The sequence below is a fragment of the Mus caroli genome, chromosome 7 (genome assembly GCF_900094665.2).
Source record: "Mus caroli chromosome 7, CAROLI_EIJ_v1.1, whole genome shotgun sequence".
Taxonomy (NCBI): domain Eukaryota; kingdom Metazoa; phylum Chordata; class Mammalia; order Rodentia; family Muridae; genus Mus; species Mus caroli.
In genome coordinates, this window is record NC_034576.1 from 69,450,277 (window position 1) to 69,473,865 (window position 23,589).

General features: G+C 43.0%; 1 protein-coding gene across 1 annotated transcript in view; it reads left to right on the forward strand.

The window, feature by feature from the left end:
* Positions 1–15,036: 15,036 nt before the first annotated feature.
* Cers3 (ceramide synthase 3) overlaps positions 15,037–23,589 on the forward strand; it is a 94,167-nt gene continuing 85,614 nt past the window's right edge. The window contains exons 1-2 of the mRNA XM_021169033.2: positions 15,037–15,153; positions 15,354–15,577. Of these exons, the coding sequence (XP_021024692.1) occupies positions 15,570–15,577 (8 nt within the window). The 5' untranslated portion in view covers positions 15,037–15,153; positions 15,354–15,569. The remainder of the gene's footprint in view (positions 15,154–15,353; positions 15,578–23,589) is intronic.

Consider the following 23,589-nt stretch of genomic DNA (forward strand, 5'->3'; position numbering starts at 1 on the left):
GATTCACTTACACTCACACAAGATAAGTTCTGGTTGCACTGTACAGGGGAACGCCAGGGCCAAAAAGTGGGAGTGGGTGGGTAGGGGATTGGTGGGGGGGAGTGTATTGGGGACTTTTTGGATAGCATCGGAAATGTAAATGAGGAAAATACCTAAAAAAAAAATAATAATTCTAAAAAAAAAAAAAAAAGAAAGAAAGAAAGCGCCAAGTGATTTCCAAAGTGGTTGTACAAGTTTGCACTCTCACCAGCAATAGGGAAGTGTTTCCCTTGCTCCACATCCTCACCAGAATGTGCTATCAATTGAGTTTTTGATCTTAGCCATTCTGATTGGTGTAAGGTGGAATCTTGGGTTCATTTTGATTTGCATTTCCCTGATAACTAAGGCCATTGAATTGAATATTCTTTAAGTGCTTCTTGGCCATTCAAGATTCCTCTATTGATAATTCTATTTCAGTACCCAACTTTTTAATTGGGTTATTTGGTTTGCTGATGTCTAATTTCTTGAGTTATTTATATATTATGGATATTATCCCTGTGTTGGATGTAGGGCTGGTGAAGAACTTTTCCCAATCTGTAGTCTGGCATTTCGTTCTATTGACAGTGTTCTTTGCCTTATAATAGCTTTTCAGTTTCATGAGGTCCCATTATCAATTGTTGATCTTAGAGCCTGAGCCATTGGTGTTCTGTTAAGGAAGTTGTCTCCTATTCCAATGCATTCAAGGCTACTCCCCACTTTTTCCTCTATTAGATATAATGTATCCAGTTTTATGTTAAGATCTTTGATCCACTTGGGCTTGAGTTTTATACAGGATAATAAATATGGATCTATTTACATTCTTCTACATGCAAACATCCAGTTAGCACTATTTGTTGAAGATTTGTTGGTTCATTTTTCCATTGTATGGTTTGGCTTCTTTGTCAAAAAACAAGTGTCCATAGGTGTGTGGGTTTATTTCAGGATCTTTTATTCTTTTCCATTAGTCAACTTGTCTATTTCTATACCAATACCATACAGTTTTTATTACTGTTGCTCTGTAGTATAGCTCAAGATCAGGGATGGTGATACCCCCAGAAGTTCTTTTATTATTCAGGATTGTATTAGCTATCCTGGATTGTTTTTCCATATGAAGTTGAGAATTACTCTTTCAATCTCTGTAAAGACTTGTGTTGGAATGTTGACGGGAATAGCATTAAAGCTGTAAATTGCTTTTGGTAAGATGATAGGATTCACTATGTTAATTCTATGGATCCGTGAGATGGAAGATCTTTCCATTGTCTGATATTTTCCTCAGTTTCTTTCTTCAGGGGCTTGAAGTACCTGTTTATTGTTTGTATAAATAAGGGCAACTGTTGGCTTTTGGGGTTTTGTTTTGGTTTGGTTTGGTTTGTTTTTTAGTTAATTTTGATCCAGCCACTTTGCTGAAGGGGTTTATCAGCTATAGGAGTTCTCTAATAGAATTTTGGGGCCAATTGTGTATACTATCACATCATCTTCAAATAGCAATACTTTGATTTCTTCCTTTCCGATTTTTATTCCCTTGATGATCTGTAGTTATCTTATTGCTACATCTAGAATTTCAAGTACTGTATTGAATAGATAGAGACTTGGCAGCCTTGTCCTGTCCCTGATTTTAGTGGAATTGTTTTAGGTTTCTCTCCATTTAATTTCATGTTGGCTATTGGTGTGCTGTATATTGCTTTTATTATGTTAAGGTATGTGCCTTGTATCCCTGATCTCTCAAAGACTTTTAACAAGAGGTTCTGTATTTTGTTAAAGGTGTTTTCAGTGTCTAATGAGATGATCATGTGGTTTTTTTTCAGTTTGTTTATATGGTCGATTACATTCATGGATTTTCCTATATTGAACCATCCCAGTGTTTCTGGGATGAAGCCTACTTGACCATGATGGATGAAGTTTCTGATATGTTCTTGGATTTGGTTTGCAAGTTTTTGTTGTTGTTGTTGTTGTTTTTTAGTATCTTTGCCTCAATGTTCATCAGAGAAATTGGTCTTAAATTCTCCTTCTTTGTTGGGTCTTTGTGTGGTTTAAGTATCAGGGTGACTGTGGTCTCATAGAATGAGTTCGGCAATATTCTTTCTTTTTGTATTTTGTGGAACCATTTGAGGAGTATTGGTATTAACTCTTCTTTGAAAATCTGGTAGAATTCTTCACTAAAGCAATCTGGCCCTGGGCTATTTTTGGTTGGGGGACTTTTAATGATTGCTTCTATTTCCTTAGGGGCTATAGGAGTTTTTCAATAGTTAACCTGATCTTTATTTAACTTTGACAAGTGATATCTGTCTAGAATATCATTTATTTTGTTTAGATTTTCCAGTTTTTGTGGAGTACAGGCTTTTGAAGTAAGACCTAATAATTCTTTGAATTTCCTTGGTCTTTGTTGTTATATCTCCCTTTTCATTTCGATTTTGTTAATTTTGGTACTGTCAATCTGCCCTTTAGTTTGGCTAAGAGTTTGTCTGTCTTGTTAATTTTCTCAAAGAACCAGCTTTTGGTTTTGTTGATTCTTTGTATTGTCTTCTTTCTAACTGATTTTAGCCCTAATTTTTATTATTTCCTTCTGTCTACTCTCCTTGGGTGTGTCTGCTGCTGCCGCCGCTGCTGCTGCTGCTGCTACTGCTTCCTCTGCCTCTTCTTCCTCTTCTTCTTCCTCCTCTTCTCTTCTTCTTCTTCCTCTTCCTCTTCCTTCTCTTCCTCTTCATCTCCTCCTCCTCCTTCCCTAGAGCTTTCAGATATACTTTTAATGTGCTAGTATGAGAACTCTCAAGTTTCCTTATGGAGGCACTTGTCACTATGAACTTTCCTCTTAACAGTGCTTTCATTGTGTCCCATAGGTTTGAATATGTTGTGCCTTCATTTTATTGAATTCTAGAAAGTCTTTATTCTTTCCCTGACCCAGAGATCTTTGAGTAGAGAGTTGTTTAGTTTCCATGAATTTGTAGGCTTTCTGTTGTTTCTGTTGTTGAAGTCCAGCTTTAATCCATGTATCTGTTAAGATACAAGGCATTATGCCAATTTTCTTGTATCTGTTGAGACTTGCTGTGTGACTGACTATAGGATCAATTTTGGAGAATGTTCTGTGAGGTCCTGAGAAGAGGGTATATTCTTTTGTGTTTTGGGGAAATGTTTTTTACATACCTGTTAGGTCCATTTAATTCATAATGTCAGTTTAATTATTTCTCTGTGAAGTTTTTTTCTGGATGACCTGTCCATTGGTGAAAGTGGAGTATTGAAGTCTCACACTATTAATATGTGGGGTTCAATATGCAATTTAAGCATTGGAAGTATTTCTTGTCAAGGACCAGCCTCAGCTTGGAAAGGGGTTCTGAAGGCAGGGGTGTTCAGGAGTCGTGACTTGAAACCAAATCATGAGTACAAGCTGATGGCCTGCGTTCTTCTCTAGAGGTCTCCAGACAGCTCATCCAGAGAGCTTAGCTGTCACAGATCAAAGCCCAGACTTTTATTTAAATATCAGTTTAGTAGTCTACCCCAGGTTCCTCTGATTATCCCACCAATCAATATATTTTGATCTTAGCCCCTCGATTCCTAAGAAAAGACAGCAAGCACATTTTTCTTAACATTGCAAATTAATTCAGAGATCTGCCTGCCTTTGTAAGCACAGACAGTAAGCTAGCTGGGTGAGATCCTGTCCTGAAATTACCATTCCCACCACTGCTGGTCCTGAACCTAAACAGTCTATATCCCAGGCTGACCTTGAGCTCAGAAATCTGCCTGCCTTTGTAAGCACAAACAATTTAGCGGGGTGCGATCTTGCCCAGTGATCACCACTTCCCAACTCTCTTTATCTCCTTCCTTAATACTTTTCTGACAACCTGGCTCATTAGTTCAGCTGCCTCTGTTCTTTTGGGTCCATGAAGCCCCTCATACAACTCATATTGCTTCTGTGTATTTTCCATAGTTGAGAAATACTATACAGGACAGCTCTTACACTGATTTATGTATTGTGGAACTCATGATTTCAGTCTTTCCCACAGCCTTAAGGGCTGTCCTGAAGGTCACAGTGTTTACCATTTTGCTGAGGACTGCCTCATATCCAGCAACCATCAACATTCTGGAGGTCCACACCTTGCTGGCTCTGTTCCAGGGGCAGGTACCATGTCACATCATGCTGTCTGCTCTATGACCATACCAGACTCAGCATTTCTCTTACAAATGTGGGTGTCCTTGTGTTATGGGCATAGATGTTCAGAACTGACATGTCATCTTGGTGATTAATTTTCTTTAATAGTATGAAGTGTCCTCCCCATCTCTTTTAATTAATTTTGGTTGAAAGTCTATTTTATTATGTATTAGAATGACTACCCCAGCTTGCTTCTTGGGTCTGTTTGCTTGGAAAGCTTTTCTTCAGCCTTTTACTCTCTTTATTGCTGAGGTGTGTTTCTTGTGTGTAGCAGAATGATGAATCCTGTTTTTTTCATCCATTCTGTTAGCCTGTCTCTTTTTATTGGAGAACTGAGTTTATTGATGTTGAGAGATATTAATGACCAATGATTGTTAATTCTGTTACTTTGATGTTGATGGTACGTGTGTGTGTGTGTGTGTGTATGCTTCCCTTGTTTTGTTTGTGCTGGTATGGAATTACTTCCTGTGTTTTCTTCTCTATAGTTAGCCTCCTCAGGTTGGAGCTTTTCTTCTGGTATTTTCTGTAGGGCTGGATTTGTGGATAGACATTGTTTACATTTGGATTTGTCTTGGAATATCTTGTTTTCTCCATGTGTGGTGATTGAGAGTTTTGCTGGATATAGTAGTCAGGTTGGCATCTGTGGTTTTTCTGAGGCTGCAAGGCATCTATCCAGGCTTTTAGAGTCTCTGTTGAGAAGTTGCGTGTAATTCTGATAGTTCTTTGTATATTACTTGGCCCTTTTCCCTTGCAGCTTTTAATACTCTCTTGTTGTTATTGTTGTTGTTCTGTAGATATAGTGTTTTGTTTATTATGTAGCAGGAGGATTTTCTTTTCTGGTCCAATCTCATTGGTGTTCTGTAAGCTTCTTATCTTTTTCTTTAGGTTGGGAAAGTTTTCTTCTATGAATTTGTTGAAAATATTTTCTGGTTCTTGGAACTCTTCACCTTCTAGTATTCCTATTATTCTTAGGTTAGGTCTTCTCATAGTATCCCAGATTTCCTGGATGATTTGTGTTAGGAGTTTTTTTAGATTTCACTTTATCTCTGACTATTGGGTCAATGTTTTCTATGGTATCTTCTATGCCTGAGATTCTCTCTTCCATCTCTTGTGTTCTGTTGCTGATGCTTGTGTCTGTTGTTCCTGTTGTCTTCCCTAGGTTTTCTGTCTCCAGGAGTTCCTCAGTTTATGATTTCTTTATTGTTTCTATTTCTATTTTCAGGTCTTGCACAGTTTTATTTATTTCCTTCACCTATTTAACTGTGTTTTCCTGGGTTTGTTTAAGGGATATGTTTCCTCTTTAAAGACCTCTACCTGTTTGATTGTCTTTTCCTGTATTTCTTCAAGAAATTTATTCATTTCCTCTTTACAGGCATCTATCATCTTTGTAAGATTGGATTTAAGATCAATTTCTTGCCCTTTGGTTGTGTTAGGATATCTAGGGCTTGCTGTTTGCTCTGAAGATATCATATTGCCCTGACTTTTGTTGATTGTGTTTTTATGCTTGCCTTTGGCCATCCAGTTGCCCCTGAATGTTCCTGATGTAACAAGTATGGGAGGGGGACCTAACCTTGATGTTCCTTGTACAACAGGCCTCTGGTGGGTATCCTTGAGCTGGACACTGGAACTCAGGGGTCAATGCAAATTTCCCAGCAGTTGGGTGTCACCCTGGGGACACTTTGGGTAGTGGATTGTGGGGGGAAGGCAGGCATAGATGTGGCAGGACTGTGGAGAGAGGAACAGCACACTGCTCAGTGCAGCTGGGGGTGCCCTAGAGAACTCGGCTGGCAGGGTAATGGGTAGAGGGAAGGAACCTAAGCTGTATGCTTCCTGATCAGCAGGTCTGATGAAGATGGGCAGAGAAGTGCCGGCCCATGTTTAATTTTTATAATATACATGGGGCTAGATGGCGGCTCAGTGGGTAAAGTTATTTCTTATCAGGCAAGTATATGAATTCTCTGAGAAGGCTGCCTTATCCATCCCAAATGGAAGAAAGAGCCTTTATCTCAAATTTTTTTTTAATCTGAAGATGGGCGGGTCACCCTAATTCTCTGACAGAGAAGGCAAAAGAGCCCAGGAATGAAATCAGCCAGAAGGTGAACCATTTCCAACAGAGGTTGCTATTGTGTCTTCCATGGTATAAAAGTGCTTACAGTGGGAAAGAGAAGCCCAACGTTAGGACATTGGAGTGAATGCCCACTGGGGAGCTCCTGCTCACGGCCCCAGCTGCTCCAGCCTCTCATGGAGCTTTCAAGTCCCAGAGTTGCTGATGGTATCTGTGCTGATGTTATTTGCTTTTTCACTTGGGAGCTTCACTGAAGGAGACGTTCTGCCTGGACTCTCATTCTGCCTGGACTCTCGATCAGGGACTCCAACTCATGCTCAGCTTCCCGGGGCAATTTCTCCTGGATGTTAATGGGCCCTGATTTGATGGCATTACCATTTGTTTGCTCTCCATTGGGCAATTCAGTGGTTTTGGCTGGATGTTTTGGGTGCCTGATTAATGTTTTGCTATTTGTTGCATCTCTCTGTCTGTGAATCACTATTTATTCTTTTGCTTGGTCTACACTTAACAAACTCATTCAAAACCATAAGCTATTACAAATTATTCCCTGGACCATGCAGAACTAATAGGCATGTTAAATACTGGAGGTCTATTCTTATTTGTTTTTAAAATACCAAGTAGCCACACTTCAGCTATTTTTAGTAACAGTTGTGTTGGTGCCTCATAATTATCTAGAACACCTAGCATGCTAGATTGATTAGCTTGATAAATACTGGTCACACAACAAAGCAAGGAGTCCAAACAGGTTACTCAGGGCCTTATACAAAGGGTGCAGCCTCATTACAGTCTCTTTCAACCACTGTTACACACTCAGATGCTTGCCCTTAACATGTTTTTCAGACAAGGGCCTCTCAGATTTCTGGTCTGGGAAGCTGTTCTAATTGGTTCTGGATCATTAATTCTGAGTAGCCCTGTGTTCTCTGCGCTTGACCCATCCCCTAGTGTAGCATCTGTCAGTGTACTGGAATCCACAGCCTTTCCATTTGTCAAGTTCTTTTTACATTGACCCCAGTGTATAGCACTATCACTTCACAGACACCACAAAGGAGAGGAGATCCCTCCCCAGGAGCTGGAGAATCTCCTGGGGAAGACAGCTGTGTGGACAGTTAGAGCTCGGAGCATCTCCTGCCCCAGCTGCTCTCCAGCTCCCACAGGTGATGGTTAATGGTGGGTGCCGTGACAAGGCCTTACAAGATGAAGTCACTTGCAAGATCACCAGCTGGAAAAGTGGTTGGCCGAGCAAAGTAGAGGCTTCTGGGTAGTCTGGTCTCCACATCCTCTCATAGGCCTCCTGGTAATCATTTCCTACCATGGGGACACAGGAGCATGGATGTGGGTGGAGATGAAAATAGTTGCAGCTGTGGGCATGGGTGGTGGTGATATCTTGAGGTCTAGAAAGGTGTATTCAGGTCAGGTGACTCAGGATGCTAGGCGGAGGGATTTGAGTGATTTCTTTATAAGCAATGGAGATCTGACAAGGCTTTTGACTCAAGCAAGTGAATTCTGAAACAGTCATTCCATGAATCTCAGACACTGTTCTGCCCAGTGCTAGCAGAGTGGGGGTTGTGTTTTGGAAGGGATGGGACACCAGGTGTGGCCAAAGGTCAGAGCAGCACTTGCACTGAATGCGTGAGTGCTGAGAACCACCCCTCTGCAGCTTTGTATCCACACCAGCTCCAGGACACCTATAACTCTTAAGTAGGAAACTGGAAGAGACTTTTCTGGAGGACTCTAAGGCAGGAGGAACATCTGAAGAGAGGGACACTGAGGGCTTGCCAAAAGAAATGCCTCAACCAAGTCCATGCCAAGTGGAGCCCACAGTAGCACACCTTCCCGTATGCAGATTCTAGTGGGCATGAAAGCATACTGTCTTAGTTAGGGCTTCATTGTTGTGAGAGACACCATCACCAAAGCAACTCTTATAAGTGACAACATTTAATTGGAGCTGGCTTACAGGTTCAGAAGTTCAGACCATTATCATCATGGTGGGAAGTATGGCAGTGTCTGGGCAGACATGGTACTGGAGAAGGAGCAGAGAGTTCTATGTTTTGATCCAAAGGCAGTCAGAAGGAGACTGATTCTTCCACCCTGGGAGGACATAAGCATAGGAGGAGACCACCCTTTCAGTGACACACTTCCTCCAACAAGATCACACCTCCTAATAGTGCCACTCCCTATGGGCTAAGCATATTTGAGCAACTACACACACACACACACACACACACACACACACACACACACACACACACACGCGCGCCACTAAGGCATGGTTGGCCAAATTGTCAGGCCCTTGGGAAGAGTACCAGGGAAAACTGAAGCCAAACCAAACCCAGCATCCTAAGAGGAGGGAAGAGCTGATGCGGTAACATCAGAGATGAGACTGTAAATAATACCACATCAAAAGGGGAGTAAGCTGGAAGCAAATCCTTTAAAACGATGATTGAAACCGAATAGATTTCAGGAGAAATGTATAAGATCTTATTTTTAAATCTACAAAGCTTAGCAGAGGGGCAAAGAGATAGGAAAACAGGTCAGAGACACAATCACATCTGAAGACCTGTTCACAGGGTTCTGTAGTTGAATGCAGGAATAAAGGGGACTGGGTGGATGTGTGCATTGTATAGGTGTACAAAGCGCTCTCGTGAGATCCGGGGCAATATACAGTGATCCTGTGCCAGCAAAAAACAAACAAACAAAAAACACTAAATGAGACCTCTGGGCATAGAAGAAAGGGGATAGAAAGAATTGGGGATGGAGCAGGGAAGTGCTAAAGAATCCAGGGAAGTGTTAGGACTGACTTGGAGTCTTAAACAATGGGAAGTGTAATTGAAAGGAGGATCCCCTGCAACAAGGAGTCTTCTATTCACACACAGGGCTGCTGCTGGTGATGATGATGGAGATAATGGTGAGGGTGAGGGTGAGGGTAAGGATGAAAAGGACTTAAATGAAGAACAAGTCCCATGAGGAAAATAGTGAGTTACATTTTCACCTAGTGTCTTTTAGCACTAGGTCAGCACAAGACTGTGGCCAGCAAACAGAAAACCTCTGCTGTCCGAAGGGCATCATTTGAACAAGGGAGAGGAGCTGTTTACATGCAGATGTGACATTTGCTGAAGATGTGCTGAGACAAGAGGGAAAAGGGCGCTGAGGCTCTGAGTAGACTGAACGTGAAAAAGAAACAGAAAGAAATGCAAGGTAAGGACAAGCTAGGGCAGGGCTTCCAGAAGGACACTGTACATGGACGGCAGGGGGTGGGATGAACTGTCTGAGAAGAGGCTAGCTGCTAGAGACTTGGGCCACTAAGACACTATCGGGATACTGGAGTTATGGCTTAGTACACTGCTTGCCACGTAAGCATGAGAACCTGAGCCCAGTTCCCAGCACTCTCAGAAAAAGCAGGCACAATGGTTCAAGCCTAAAACCCAGAGCTTGGGAGACAGGCAGGATGATCCCTAGGCCTACTGTCCAGCCAGTCTAGCTGAATTGGTGAGCTCCTGACCCAGTGAGAGACCTAGTCTCAAAAAAGGTGGTGGGCCCCGCTGACAAGAATGATGTCTAAGGCTGACCTCTGTCCTCTACATTCACATGAACACACTTGTACACACCCAAGCACACATGAGCTCAAGTACACATATGCACACAATACATGGAAGTTCTTGGTATAATGTTTAATGTTTACTAGGAGGAGGGGTTCATGAGATCCCCTCCCTAAGGCTCTATAGTTGGTTATGGGTTTCTGGGAGAGGAGAAGATATTTTTTCCAGTGATGTAGCCATTGATAGATTGCCTATGCTCCTAAGTAAACCTAATTAAATTCCTTGGTCACATACATACACACATATGTGAAAGAAGGCACAGGAGTAGAAGCAGGACTAAATGGAAGGGGGGAGGAGTAGAGCTGGGAAAACAAGACTATTATTTAAAGTTCTGAGTGCATTTGGAGAAGCTCATTTAGTCAGACCCAAGTATACAGGGAAAGGGAGAGCACAGACTACACGAGGGCAATGGTTTCCAATCTTCTTGAGTTTCCTGTGCCATCTGAATACTGGAGTTTTGAGTGGCACCCTTGACATAACAGGCTCAGAGCATGCCATCCAGTTAGAAACAGTTGAACTCCATCGTTGAAAAGGGCATTCCAGTCCATTGACATCACCCTGACGTCTTTACCTGCCACCCATGTTTCCTCCTCTTCCTGTGGCATACAGGGTCGATATCCACACTGTGTGACATGACCTAGTAGGACTCCAATTGGCAGACTTGAGAGGCATGGGTATTTGGAAATGGGACCTACATATTGAGCTACAACTGGACTCATTATTCACAACATGCAGCGCTACTTTGCTGTGCTGAAATAGCCATGTGCATAAAAAGCCTTTTAAAAACTCTATGGTCATAGGTCAATAGCAAACTATTTTTTAATGTTCTGATGATTCTTAGGCTGATGGAGGTGAACTCAGGTGAAGCCCTTTATGGTTAAAGCCATGTATCCTCCAGGGCTGAATATATTGGCTAACTACAATAAAAGCCAATCGGGACCCCTATTAAAATTTACAGTTGGTGTGGAGCTTTACAAAGTCATTGGACTTAACTGTTGCCCAATTTCCATATGGGGTGAAATGGATGTTTATGAAGACCCTGGATTACACACATTTCTTCTTTGCAGGAATTTAACTTTACTTTCAAACCTTGGGTCTCTGGTATTTAAACAGAAGCATTAAAAATAGCAGGTGTGCTCTGTCCTTGGCTTGCTTCCCATCAGGAAGAGCTCAGGTGGTAGTTTCTCTTTTAAGATTTATTTTTATTGGAGTGTGTGTGTGTCTGTGTGAGAATATCATGTAAGTGATGGGCCTCAGAGGCCAGAAGAGGGCATCAGATCCCTTGGAGCTGGAGTTACTGGATCTTGTGAGCCACCAAAGATTCTGAGCTGCCCAGCATGGCTACCGACAACTGAACTCAGGTCTTCTGTGAGAGCAGTATGTGTGCTTTGTCCCTGAGTCATTCCTAAGCTCAGCGTTTAAGCTAAGACCTCCCTACTGGCTGAAGGTAGGGTTCTAGGCATGAGTTACCTGAAAGACGTTAGGTAAGAATGCCTATAGGCTCGCCTGTGTCTTCATTTTTTTTTTTTTTGGTTGATTTAGTTTTATTTTTTTGAAACAGAATCTTGCCTCACTGGTTTGCTAGGATGGCCTCAAGCTCATTGTCTTCCCGTCGGTCACTCCTGTGGGCTGGGATTACACACACGTATCACCAAGCCCAACAAAGATTTGTCATATGCATGTATGTATGTATGTATGCATGTATGCATGTATGTAGTATCTATCTATCTATCTATCTATCTATCTATCTACCTACCTACTTACCTATCTATCTATCTATCTATCTGTAATGTTGGAGTAGCTGTGTGTTCAAATGTTTAAATCTTCAAAAGAAAAAAATCCAATAAATTACAAGAAAGGGCAGGTTTCTCTATCTGGATCTTTGGATATTTTTGTTGTCTGATTGATTGCTTATATAATTAGTATAAATGCTTGTATAAAAATTCTTTTTCATCTTATTCATTTTGCTGTTTTTGTACATAATAAAGCTAGTTTTCTTGGTAGACTGTTGGCGGTTGACTCCCTTGCGCTGTCCAGCAGTGGCCTTTGCTTGGATGTGACATGTCTTACTTTTTCTTGGGATGGACATACTAGGTATTGAGCCCCAGGATTTGTATCTTTCAAACAAGTGCTTCCTCCTGTGTCTCACTTTTATGTGTGTTGTGGATGATGTACTGTGTATACTAAGAGGAAATGAGCAGTAAGCTAGTCCGTACAGCTTTTTCCCCTCATCAGTGACTTTTCTTACAGATTAGTAATTAAGTCAGGGGGTGTATGGAAGTGGTCACAAATAGCCCAAGTCTGTGGAAGAGTCTGTGTGAGCCGAAGAGACTACCTTTGGCTTTAGGTTAGGAGACAGATCTGAAAGGAGTACTGAGTTCCTAGACGGGTTGCCAGGATTCCCTGTCCAAAGCAAATATATATAATTTTCTGGTTTCCCTCTTTAATAGTCTGCTATGGGGGCCAGGGGCCATCTCCAAAGACAATGGGTCATGACAGATGTTCCAGATGTGTGAGATGACACACCTGCTGTGGGCGGCTGGCTTCGTGAGCACACCAGCATGCCATTTGGAATAGTGGCATGCAAGGTAGGTGGTGCTGGAAACCCAGCCTGATATAATAGATGGATACAGGCCATGCCATTTGGATTGTGAATCATCTTTGTGGTTTGGTGGTGGTGGTGGTGGTGGTGGTGGTGGTGGTGGTGGTGGTGGTGATGGTGGTGGTGGTGGTGGTGAGGAACACCATGATATCTAGAGAAGGTCTTGAGATAATCCAGGGTACAACTTTGAGGTTTTAATTCTGCAATATATTGTATCACAGTCATCTATTTAACAAATTTGTAGCACTGTAAATTGAACTTCCAGCCCTATGCACACTAGGCAAGCATGCTGTGCATGCTGCCCCTGAGCGACATCCCTAGAATTCCACGTTCAGTTTAAATGTCTTGACATGTTTTTCTTTGTTCTGATCAGTTAAGGAGAAGCAGATGATAAGCCCATTTTATATAATAAACCAATTTTATATTATAATCACAATCAGAAAATATTTCACTGAATTATTATCTATCGACATATATTTAGACTGCTTTTTTTTTCTTGTCATAAATTCCATACTTGCTGCATGAAGAGGGAAACCAGTGAAGTGAGGCGTTTTGCAAATATATGCTGGTACAGGATACATTGAGTGACTCTAAATCCAAGGTTAATCTGTTACCTGAAATGTGCTGAGGGTGAGCCTTCTGCTCTTCCCGCCACTTATTCCTACTGCCTTTACACTAGAGCTACGGAAGCCGGCCTGGGACAGTTACTTGGAAAAATATATTTAACCATTTTGTATACATTGTTACTTGAGGCAGCTGGACTCTCTCTGCGGTGGGTTGCAGTTCCAGAACTAGGGCCGTTATACAGAAAAATCTTGTATGGAAAAAAATAAAAACCGGAAAACAAAACTCACGAACCAACCAACCAACAAAGCAATAACAACAACAAAAGAAATGATTATAGGAAGTTATTTAAAAGCACGTGTTCTCTGTAGTTTATACCACTCGGAATTTTAAATCTGAGCCAAGAGTGTTTCCAGTAGCAATCGTTACTGCTGTGAGGTGAGTGCGCGCGCATTCACGGTGTGATCAGAGCGAGGCTGCAGTGAGGTCTCACAATGCAACACAGGCACGCATTGCCAGCAACATCTTGGATTATTTCTTTTGAAGTAGCTTCTGGTCACTACTCAGTCAGAAACTTTTGTTCAGGTCAGAATTCTCACTAGTCCCTCATTCGGTGACACAACCTTGCAGGACTCCCAGCCCTAGAGTCCGTTTTCGTCCGTTCTTCTCTGGCAGCTACCATTTTCCTGTGTTGTTTCTGAACTCCCCTGTCCTCCCCTTCTCTTTAGAGAAGCCTCTTCTGGGCTATTTTAACTACACGGTGCCGGTCAGCTTCCTAATTCCTTGTCCTTAAAATTCAAATTGTTCCGAAGTCATGTCTAAACTGGATTCTCTTTTGAGGAGCTTTGCCTTCAAATCAGTGATCAGTGTGCCTCAACATTCCTGATGTTATGACCTCCCAACCATACAATTGTTTTGTTACTACTTAATTCTTATACTTTTTCTACTGTTGTGAAACAGTGTTGAACCCGGGGTTGCGACCCACAGGTTGAGAAACATTGCGGTATTTGCTGGGGTTGTTGTTGTTTTGTGACTCACACCAGAGCTTGCTTGTCCATTCTTTTACCCTCTCGGTGTGTTTGTTTGTTTTAAAATCTCGTTGCTTTGATGCCTTCTGGCTGGAGTGAGATAGAATCAAATTATTACTTGTAGACTGAGCTTTTTAATTCCCAGGATTATCTCCCTACCCCTAACTCCCATCTTTTAAAATAATTCTCCTCTTTGATCTTTCTCCCGTAGGCTTTGGAGACTATCTGAATTCCAGTTCCTCATTCCTAGTTTGCTCTTCAGTGTCAACCCGCGGTTATTTGGTCATTTCCCATGTCTACCTGTTGTCCTTTCCAACGCACTAATCTAACATTTTGGAGACAGAGTTTCATGTAGCCCAGGTTGACCTTAAACTTGCTATGTATTTAATGAGGACTTTGAACTTTCTGATCCTCAGACTTCCACCAACCAAACACTGGGGTTCCAGGCATGCACTGGCTCATCCCATTTGATTTAGAGTTGAAGATGGAACCCAGGACTGTTATGCCCACAAGACAAGCATTCTACCAACTGCTACATCCCCAGCTCAGCTTGTTTTAAACCTACAATTTTTCTAATCCTGTCTGTCCTGTTACAAAGGTTCATGTCTCCCCTACACTCCCTTTAATGCCCTGTTTTTATTTCATAGAGAACTAAAGATGAGATTTAGTAAAAGTTCATAATTTGACTGCTTATTAACAATAACAGCAGATTTTTTTGTGTGTTCTCCTAATATCAAAACTAGCGATCTTCTGAGTGCTAGAGTTTCCCAGATATTATTCGCAAGGCTTTATAGCATTATCTCATTGAACTCTTCAAACGTATGAGGAGTAGTTGCTCTTAGTTTACTGAGGAAGTTGACATTTCAAACAGACGTGAAAAAGCTGGAGGTCGACAAATTCCAAAGTTAGTTCACGAAGAATCAGAACTTAGATGTTCTAAGCCCCCATTTCCCTTTACACTTTCCGTCTCTTGCAAAAATAGCTTGAGATTTTTATTTTAACCAAATATCCAGAGAACTAGCACACTCTCTCCAATACAGATGTTTATCAACGGCTCCGTTTAATCCAGTTTTTGTCTATCCCCATTCCATCTCTGTTACTGCAACCCTAGAATCAGAGATTACCGGATTTGTCAGGTAAGAGAGCACATGGATGCTCATGGGATTATTCTTGAATGCTTTTCCTTCCTCTCTTCACCAACTTGTCGGAAGTCTATAGACCAGTTACGATATTTGTCCTCTGAAAAAGAAATTACTTCTTGGCATTGGGTTAAACCCAGCCCCAGCCCCTTCTGGGTAGGTAGTTTGAGCAGGTATTGCCGCTGTCACCCTTTCAGGTGCCCGTTGGGATGAGCACAGTTCAAGGGAAGTAACGGACATCTGAGAACACCCACACTCCAAGCTGTTACCTTTAAGCTCGGCGCAAACACTCCCCTTCCAGGCTGGGGGTTCGTGGGCCTTCCCAGAATGCATCGCTGCACAGCCTGCCTCGCACGCAGATTTGAAGCCGCTTCTTCTCAAGACACTGGGAGAGGTGAGAAGAGCAAACGGATATGCGCAGGTAAGGTGTCCCGGCAGGAGCCACCCACGGGTCTTCACATTCATTTGTGTGCAGCTCAGATCCACACAGGACCAGTACTTCCCAGGTCCCATCCCTGGGCAAGCCAAGGCTGGGTCCTCGTTCCCTAGAATCTCATAAACCCTGGGGCCCATACTGACCGTGCAGGTTTCTGGCCCTGCATAGGCCAAGATGGGGTTCCTGTCTCTTAAAGGCCCACTTAACCTCGAGCCCATGATGGCTTTGTAGATTCCTGACCCCGCCTAGGCCAAAATTGTGTCCTTATTCCTTAAAGGCCCAGGGATTCGGTTCACACACCCCACAAAGGGTTCTATTTCCTACAAGTCTAGGTCCTGTGTCCATGCTAGCCCGGAAAGGCCCGTGTTCCCCACTCAGGTAATAGCTATACCTTGACCCCTCGCAAGCTCAATCGCACCCTGCAACACCCCCCACCCCCCGACTAAAAGTCCTTGCAGCTGCGTGGGTGGAACTGGGGTCCAGTCCCAGGCCTCCAGTAAGAGCAGGGAGAGGCTAGCCTCCCCTCTCTGTAGCCACCGCACACTCAGCCTAGCAAGAGTCCATTAGAGACATCTCGGGCTCCAGTGTCTAGGGGGTTGCATCTTCGCCTGCACCTGCCTTGACTTTCGTGACGTGAAGTATTGTGGAGTTGTACTTCTTCTGAGTCCTACGAGATTTTAGCAGGAAGCCTTGGTGACTGACTGGTAGTGGAGTAGATGTAGGCTTGCCTTTACATACGGTCAATGTCTTTGTGCTTCTAGGGAATCCTGGTTTCCTCAGTTCATATCCCTCTGTGCCACAACTGCACACACACACCCCAGATGCCCCTTTCATTTACAATGTATCAAGACCTAGTATGTTCCAGGGACATATCACAGTTCTAGGTGCTGGGACCTTTAAGGTACTTGAGACACCCACACGCTGGCTGTAGTCCCAGTGCAGAAACCGAAATCATTCTGATACTTGCTGCTTACCCAACGCATCCTTCTGTCTCATCAGAAAATGGCTTGAGGATGGGAAGAATGGCACAGTGGTTTGCCCCATACAATCCCTGAGGCCTCAATCCCTTTGCTCCCCAAAGTGCAAAAGAAGCAAAATGTTTTCAACTCATCTGGGATCATTGTGGAAAAGTTTAGGTGGCTTATAGAATTGTAGAAATGGTAATTTAAGCTGCTGTAATCACCTCTCATCCACAATGGGTAAGAAAATCAGCCTAATATGTTTATACCATTTTTTTAATTAAGGTATCTAGAATTACCATTTGTTTAGACTAGGATAAATATATTACATGTGCAGAAGATGCCTTTACAGTAGTAAGAATCCACGTTGTTGACATGATTGGTACTGAGGTATAGTGAAGTGGTCTGTCTCAGCTAACCCCCTGCTTTCCACTGGCTCATTGCAGCGTCAGCATGCATACGTTTGGTTATCTGACCCATTGCCATCAGAAGGGAGCATTTCTGACATGTAAGGAATGGCAGAGGTGCTTGAATGTGTGAGTCACTGTGCTGGCTGGCAACTCCCAAAGCTGTGATACAGCTCTGTTACTGAGGTAGTTCCCTTCAAGCAACTCAACAGGCAGAGCCAAAGCTGCAGCTCAAAGTGGGCAGAAAGCAAGACCTTTCTCTGGTTGTGCCCTGGGATTTACCTACTTTTGTACACATTGGAGACATTCAATAAAACGATCTCAAAAGCATGAAAACATACTGGAAATAGGGAAGAAAAGGAGGAAAGTATGGGTTACCATGAGGTAAAATAACAGATGACGTTGTCATAGGTAAAAGTTTGGTTTTGTACTCTTGATGAATCCTGAGTGTGTCTGATAAATCCTGTAATATTTCTTGGGCGAGATCTGAGCTCAGTATTGACAGCAACATAGCAGAGACAGGGCACATGCTTACATACATATGTATTTATGCATATATACATATGTATGTATGTATGTTACACACATACACTTGCCCTCTGATCAAGTTATGTTACAGCAGTAGTTCATGCTGTAGTACTCAAGAATGATGTCACATCCAAAAATGTGGCTACTGGTGACACATAGACAAGGAAGAGAAAGGTGACACAAGAGAGAATGTCTTAGAAGAAGTGGTAGGGGCTTGGAGAAGGAGTCATCTACCAGAGAATGATTCCAGGTCAGAGGGAGTGCTCGCCCTGAATCCACTACAGGGGAGCTTCGCAATGGTATCTCATAGGGAATAAGGTGAGAATCACACCAAGGGGCAAGAAGTAAGCAACCACAAAAGTTTAGAGGTAATGCAACTGGCAAGGAGAGTCAGTAAGATTGGGGCTGGGATATAATTTAGTTGATAGAGCATTTGCCAAAATAGGCACTTGAGTTCTAGCACAAACACTAGATACATAGATGGATGGATGGATGGATGGATGGATGGATGGATGGATGGATGGATAGATAGATAGATAGATAGATAGATAGATAGATAGATAGATAGATAGATGGATAGATGTTCAACTTCTACAGCAAGGAAGCAATTGACTAGGAGCTGCTTTTTGCTTGGTTTTTGCTTTTGAAAGTGGGCAGCTTTGTAAGGGAAAAGTCTTTGTGAGTTTGAATCCATCTCAACACCATTTCCATTCACTTGGGATGTCGGGTCACCATGAATTCTTTAAAAGCGCCAATGCATCTGATGAGGGCAAAAGTTTGAATTAGATCTGTCCCTGAGAGTCTGGAGATTATCAACGAGTGACAGATCTCACTAACGGCTATAGTCCTCAAGTTCTCTCCGCCTGTGGCGTAACCTCAACTTTTGTCAGTAAGAAGTAAAGAGACATGGGTACCATGTTCTTGGGCACAGGTCCTGGATGACTCATACCATGACACTTGATCTAATTTGTGGGCTTTGTAGGGCTCTCTTTTTTTTTCTTTCATTTTTATTAGATATTTTCTTTATTTGTATTTCAAATGTTATCCCCTTTCCTAGTTTCCCTCCCAAAAATCCCCTATCCCCTCCCTTCTCTCCCTGCTCACCAACCCACCCACTCCTGCTCCCTGGCTCTGGCACTCCCCTATACTGGGGCATAGAGCCTTCACAGGATCAAGGACCTCTCCTCCCATTGATGACTGACTAGGCCATCCTCTGCTACATATGCAGCTGGAGCTATGAGTCCCACCATGTGTACTCTTTGGTTAGTGATTTAGTCCCTGGGAGCTCATGGTACAGTGACAGGCAGGTGGATCAATGGAATAGAATTGAAGACCCAGAAATGAACCCATACACCTATGTTCACTTGATCTTTCACAAAGGAGCTAAAACCATCCAGTGGGAAAAAAAAGACAGCATTATCAACAAATGGTGCTGACTCAACTGGTGGTTAGCATGCAGAAGAATGCAAATCGATCCATTCTTATCTCCTTGTACAAAGCTCAAGTCCAAGTGGATCAAGGACCTCCACGTAAAACCAGAGACACTGAAATTTATAGAGGAGAAAGTGGGGAAGAGCCTCGAAGATATGGGCACAGGGGAAAGATTCCTGAGCAGAACCTATGGCTTGTGCTGTAAGATCAAGAATTTACAAATGGGACCTCATAATTTTTTTTAATCTCATCAGAGAATCTATGGGCTGGACAGAGGTGTCTGTTCTTAGGGATCTCTGGTTTCTCAAGCATTTGTGTAGGGGGGGGGGCGTGTATGTATGTGTGTTTGTGTAGTGGGGGAGTGGTATGTGATGTGTGTGTTTATGTGTGGTGTGTGGGGTGTTGTGGTGTGGTACCTGTGTGGAGTGTGTGTGTATGTGGAGGGATTGTGGCAGGGGGTGGTGTAGGGGCGTGGTGTGTGTGTGTGTGTGTGCATGTGCTTGTGTAGGTGGCATAGTAAGACATGAGATAGGAAGTAGAGTAGGAAGAGGGAGGAGGTAGATCATATCTCCTTAAGCTCAGGAACATTGTGTCCATCTCTGTACCTGCTTGTCTATTGTGTTGGATGGAAACGCATCAGTAAAGATGATGTTTTGTTTCCTCATATTGTTCACATATGACACGGCATTGATTATCTGAAAATATTTATTCAAGCTCCAACCCTCCTTATCACCTTTTTCTCCTGCTGGCTAGTGCTTACGTAATTCTCAAGCACCCACCCAAAGCCCAAGGATGCCCCAGCTCAAGCCAGGGAGAGGGATGGAAGATGCTAACTCTAACCAGTTCTATCTACAAACTGAGACTGGTATGGGATTCGTTATTTGAGGAGGTGAAACTTTATCTTCCGTCTTCCACCTGTTTCTTGACTCCGTGTTAGATGGTCTTAGTTCTTTATTTAGAATCTGTGGCTCATACATCCGTGCTTTTCCCGTGGGATTTGAAGTGGTAAATGTTAGAAAGTCCATCTCCTCATCTGTGTTGGAGCATGGGAGTATACGCACCCCACAGATCCATGTGGACGCTTTCCTTTTACTCTTGAGATCTGCAGCTCCTTCAAAACAGAGACTGTGTCTGGCATATAGTATGAACCTAAGAACTATTAGCCAAGGGAATTACCTGGTGAAGACAGCATTCAGAGGCATGTTGCAAAGTGGTTGCAACATGGAGACTTTCTGCAGTTGTTACACTCAAGATTTAATTGGACAAACTAAGTCTAGATGCATAAACTAAAACCTGTTACAAAACAATATAGGGACAAAAGCCTACAATTAAATGTACCAGTCATCATGCTAGCTATAATTATAGCTTCTATTCACTTAGTACCATTTAGGAGCTTGTTTTATATAGGGTGACTAATGGCTTATAGCACTAGTGTATTACTATTGATACTGTTTTCCAGTTGATAGACATGAAGTTTTGATGGACTATGTGACTTACCTTTAGTCACACAATTAATAAAAATGAGATTCATTTTTACAAGCACCAAGTAGGCCTTAGCAGCCACAATGGTCTAGGGGAAGCAACTCACATCTTGTCTTCTTCAGTCATGGTGGCCAAGTATGGCCAAGGGCTAGATGCACACGTGACTATGAACATCTGGCCAAGTACTGGCCTTTAAGAGATAGTTGTTTTAACAGAATGTATACATGAAGATGTGGTCTGCCTTGCATATAATATCACAAATAGAATGTTGTTAAAAATAATTTCTGTCAAGTCCTTAGTAAATGGCAGACTTTGAGGGTACACAACAGAATTAGCAAACCCACAGCAGAACTGGCCATCTTTGTGATAGATAATTATCTCTTCATATTTTGAAAGAGTCCAGTGGTGGCTACTTTGAAAGAGCAAACACCTATTGTGGTAGAGAAGATGGGGTGCAATGAAAAGAATACAGACAAATAAACTGTTCTGTTGACATTGCACCCCAATGATCCAACGAACTCCCAAGGACTTCAGCAGTGGGCAGGCCAGCCAGAAATCCCAGCCGTCCTAGAGCTTCCGTGGGGGAATGCATGAATAAACTGGGAAGAGAGTAAGTTAGAAGGAGACAGGTAACTTAGGGAGGAAATGCTGAAGGATAGTTGATGGGCTTTGTGTGCAGGGAGAGAAGGCTATCCCAGGGAGGGTGAGTATGTAGGAACTTTCTCTCCTGGGGTTCACTGACTGTAACTTATCTTTTCCTTCAAGAGTGGCCTCTTGGGCTAAATGCTAGGGAGCCTTCTACCACCAGACCAGGGTAAGTGTGGAAACTGGGTAGAGTGGGTGGAGAAAGATATAATTCAGATCTCCTAATCCTGTAATCCACTTGAGGATTTGTGTGAGTCATAATGGGAGAACTGATTGGTTGATGTCAATATGGCCTTTCTATTCTTTTAGTGTAGATGTTGATCCAGGGGTGTAAGTGTCTAAGCATGTCCTTTAGGAAGTCCCAGGTGAGGTGGTCCAGTGAGTATAGGTGCTTGCCAGCAAGTTTGAGGACCTGAATTTTACCCCTGAACCCTATGTAGTAGAAAGAGAGAGAGAGCTGACTTGTGCAAGTTGTCTTTTGACTTCTGCACATACACTGTGGTACAAACATGCAAGTGCACATGCACACACACACACACACACACACACACACACACACACACATGCCCTCTGATCAAATGTTGCAGCAGTTTTCATGCTGTAATACAAGTACATACAAATAAATGTAAAAATATTTTAAAATCATAATGTAGCTGGAAGCAGGGTAAGAATGCTCATTTCATCAGATCTTGCAGGAGCCACACACACATGTGCACTGCAGGGTACAGAGGCTCACATACATGTGCAGAGACTCCTGTCCTTTTGATTTAAAAAGTCTTGCCTATGCACAAAGCTTAACATTTGAAAAGTATGAGAAGACAAGATTAAACATTATATATAAACAAAGTTTGTAAACAGTGACAGCCCAGAACACATGCCCAGTTAGATTGGGACCATGGCACAAGGTGCCTCCGTTGAGCTTCTTGGCAGGGAAACATTGGTCTCTTCTACCTTGCATATGGCTTTCTGGGTTTAAAGCCTCACCTGCAGCACAGCAGTGCTCGGTCGGCTTCCTCCTGCCCTGGGCTCTTGGAAGCTGCTTCCCTTCGCTTCTTGAGCAGAGCCTTTGCTACAGTGTCTTCTCCTCTTCCTGCTGGATCGCAGAGTCCATCTTCCTGTGTCCCGCTCTTCAGAGTTCATGAGTGGCCCTCCAGAATCTTAATTAGGTTTGCCTCTGGTTAGCCTATTTCATTCCCTGCTTCACTATGTAAACGGACTGGGTAGATACCCAATTAATGACTAAGTTGACATTTGACCGACCGTTGGCTTGTTCTCTGTATGAGAGCTGGCCAGTTTTGTAACGTGTTTCCCTTTTGCTCCTGTAAAACTGCTCCACCAGAATCCTGCTTCATTGCCTACATTTCATTTGTCAGATAGCTACTCTCTAAAACACTCTCTAAAATAATTAACACTCTGCCTGACTTCATGGCTTACTATCTGTTACTGAAGATTGAAAACATAACCCCAATTTAGTGGCCCCGCTCTCTTTTAAAGACCACTCATAAAATGAAGGAATTGAAGATCACTTAAGCCATGGTATCGCCACATGCACCATATTCTGTCTATCATTCCTTGGGAGGCTCTCTTTCTAACTATCAGTGAACTAACTATAAATACACTGCAGTGTGACACAAGGGAGAAATGAAACAAAGAAAGGGGTTCCCCTGAGATATTTCCAGAGGCCCCTGTTTGTCTGTTCCCCACATCCACACCCACCCACATCCACACCCACACCCACCCACACCCACCCACACCCACTCTGCGACTCTTCAAGTTATCTTCCCAAAGACACTGCACAGCAAGGGACACTGACACAGGGCTCCTCAGCTCCAGAGAGGTCACAACTAACACGCACTCTCAAGCTTCTTGTCCCCTCCCTCTAGATTGTGCAATGTGTCCCCAAGGAAGACTCCTTGGCAGTGCCCCAAAAGGCAGGAGAAGGTGCTGGGGCTGGCACTCAGAGGTAGACTACACCCTTAGCATATACTAGTCCCTGGGTTCAATCCTAAACACTGCTTCAAGAGACACTAGCTACTAATACGTTTCCTTTCATTGTATAGGATGTATTGAAGTATGTGGATTAGTTCCTGTTTGATGTGAACATCATTTTTCATTAGGAGATAATATGAATTTTAATATACAAAGGACAGAAAAGTGTGATTCTGTAATCGTCTTCTGCTTACTTAACTTGGGGGGGAAAGGATCCAGAATAGTATTGAAGAGAACTGTCTTCCCGCGATACCTCCGGAACGGAATGAGTATGAGATGGCTGGCTACTCCTGTGGTGTTTGTAGTCTACTGGAACCCTCAGCAAATGCGGCAGAAGCAGTTAAGCTGGGCAGCTGGCATGGCAGCACAGGCCTGAGCACAGCAGGACTTCTGGCCAGCCGAGAGAGCGAGCGGGAGAGAGCAGCCACAGCCAGAGCCCAAAGAGGAGCATCCCACATCCACGCCACTTCTGTTCCCTGACAGCAAATGGCAGAGAGCGTCCTGGAGCAGGCTGCTCTTGATCCTGTAGGGAAAGGTCAACGTATCAGCCAGAGAC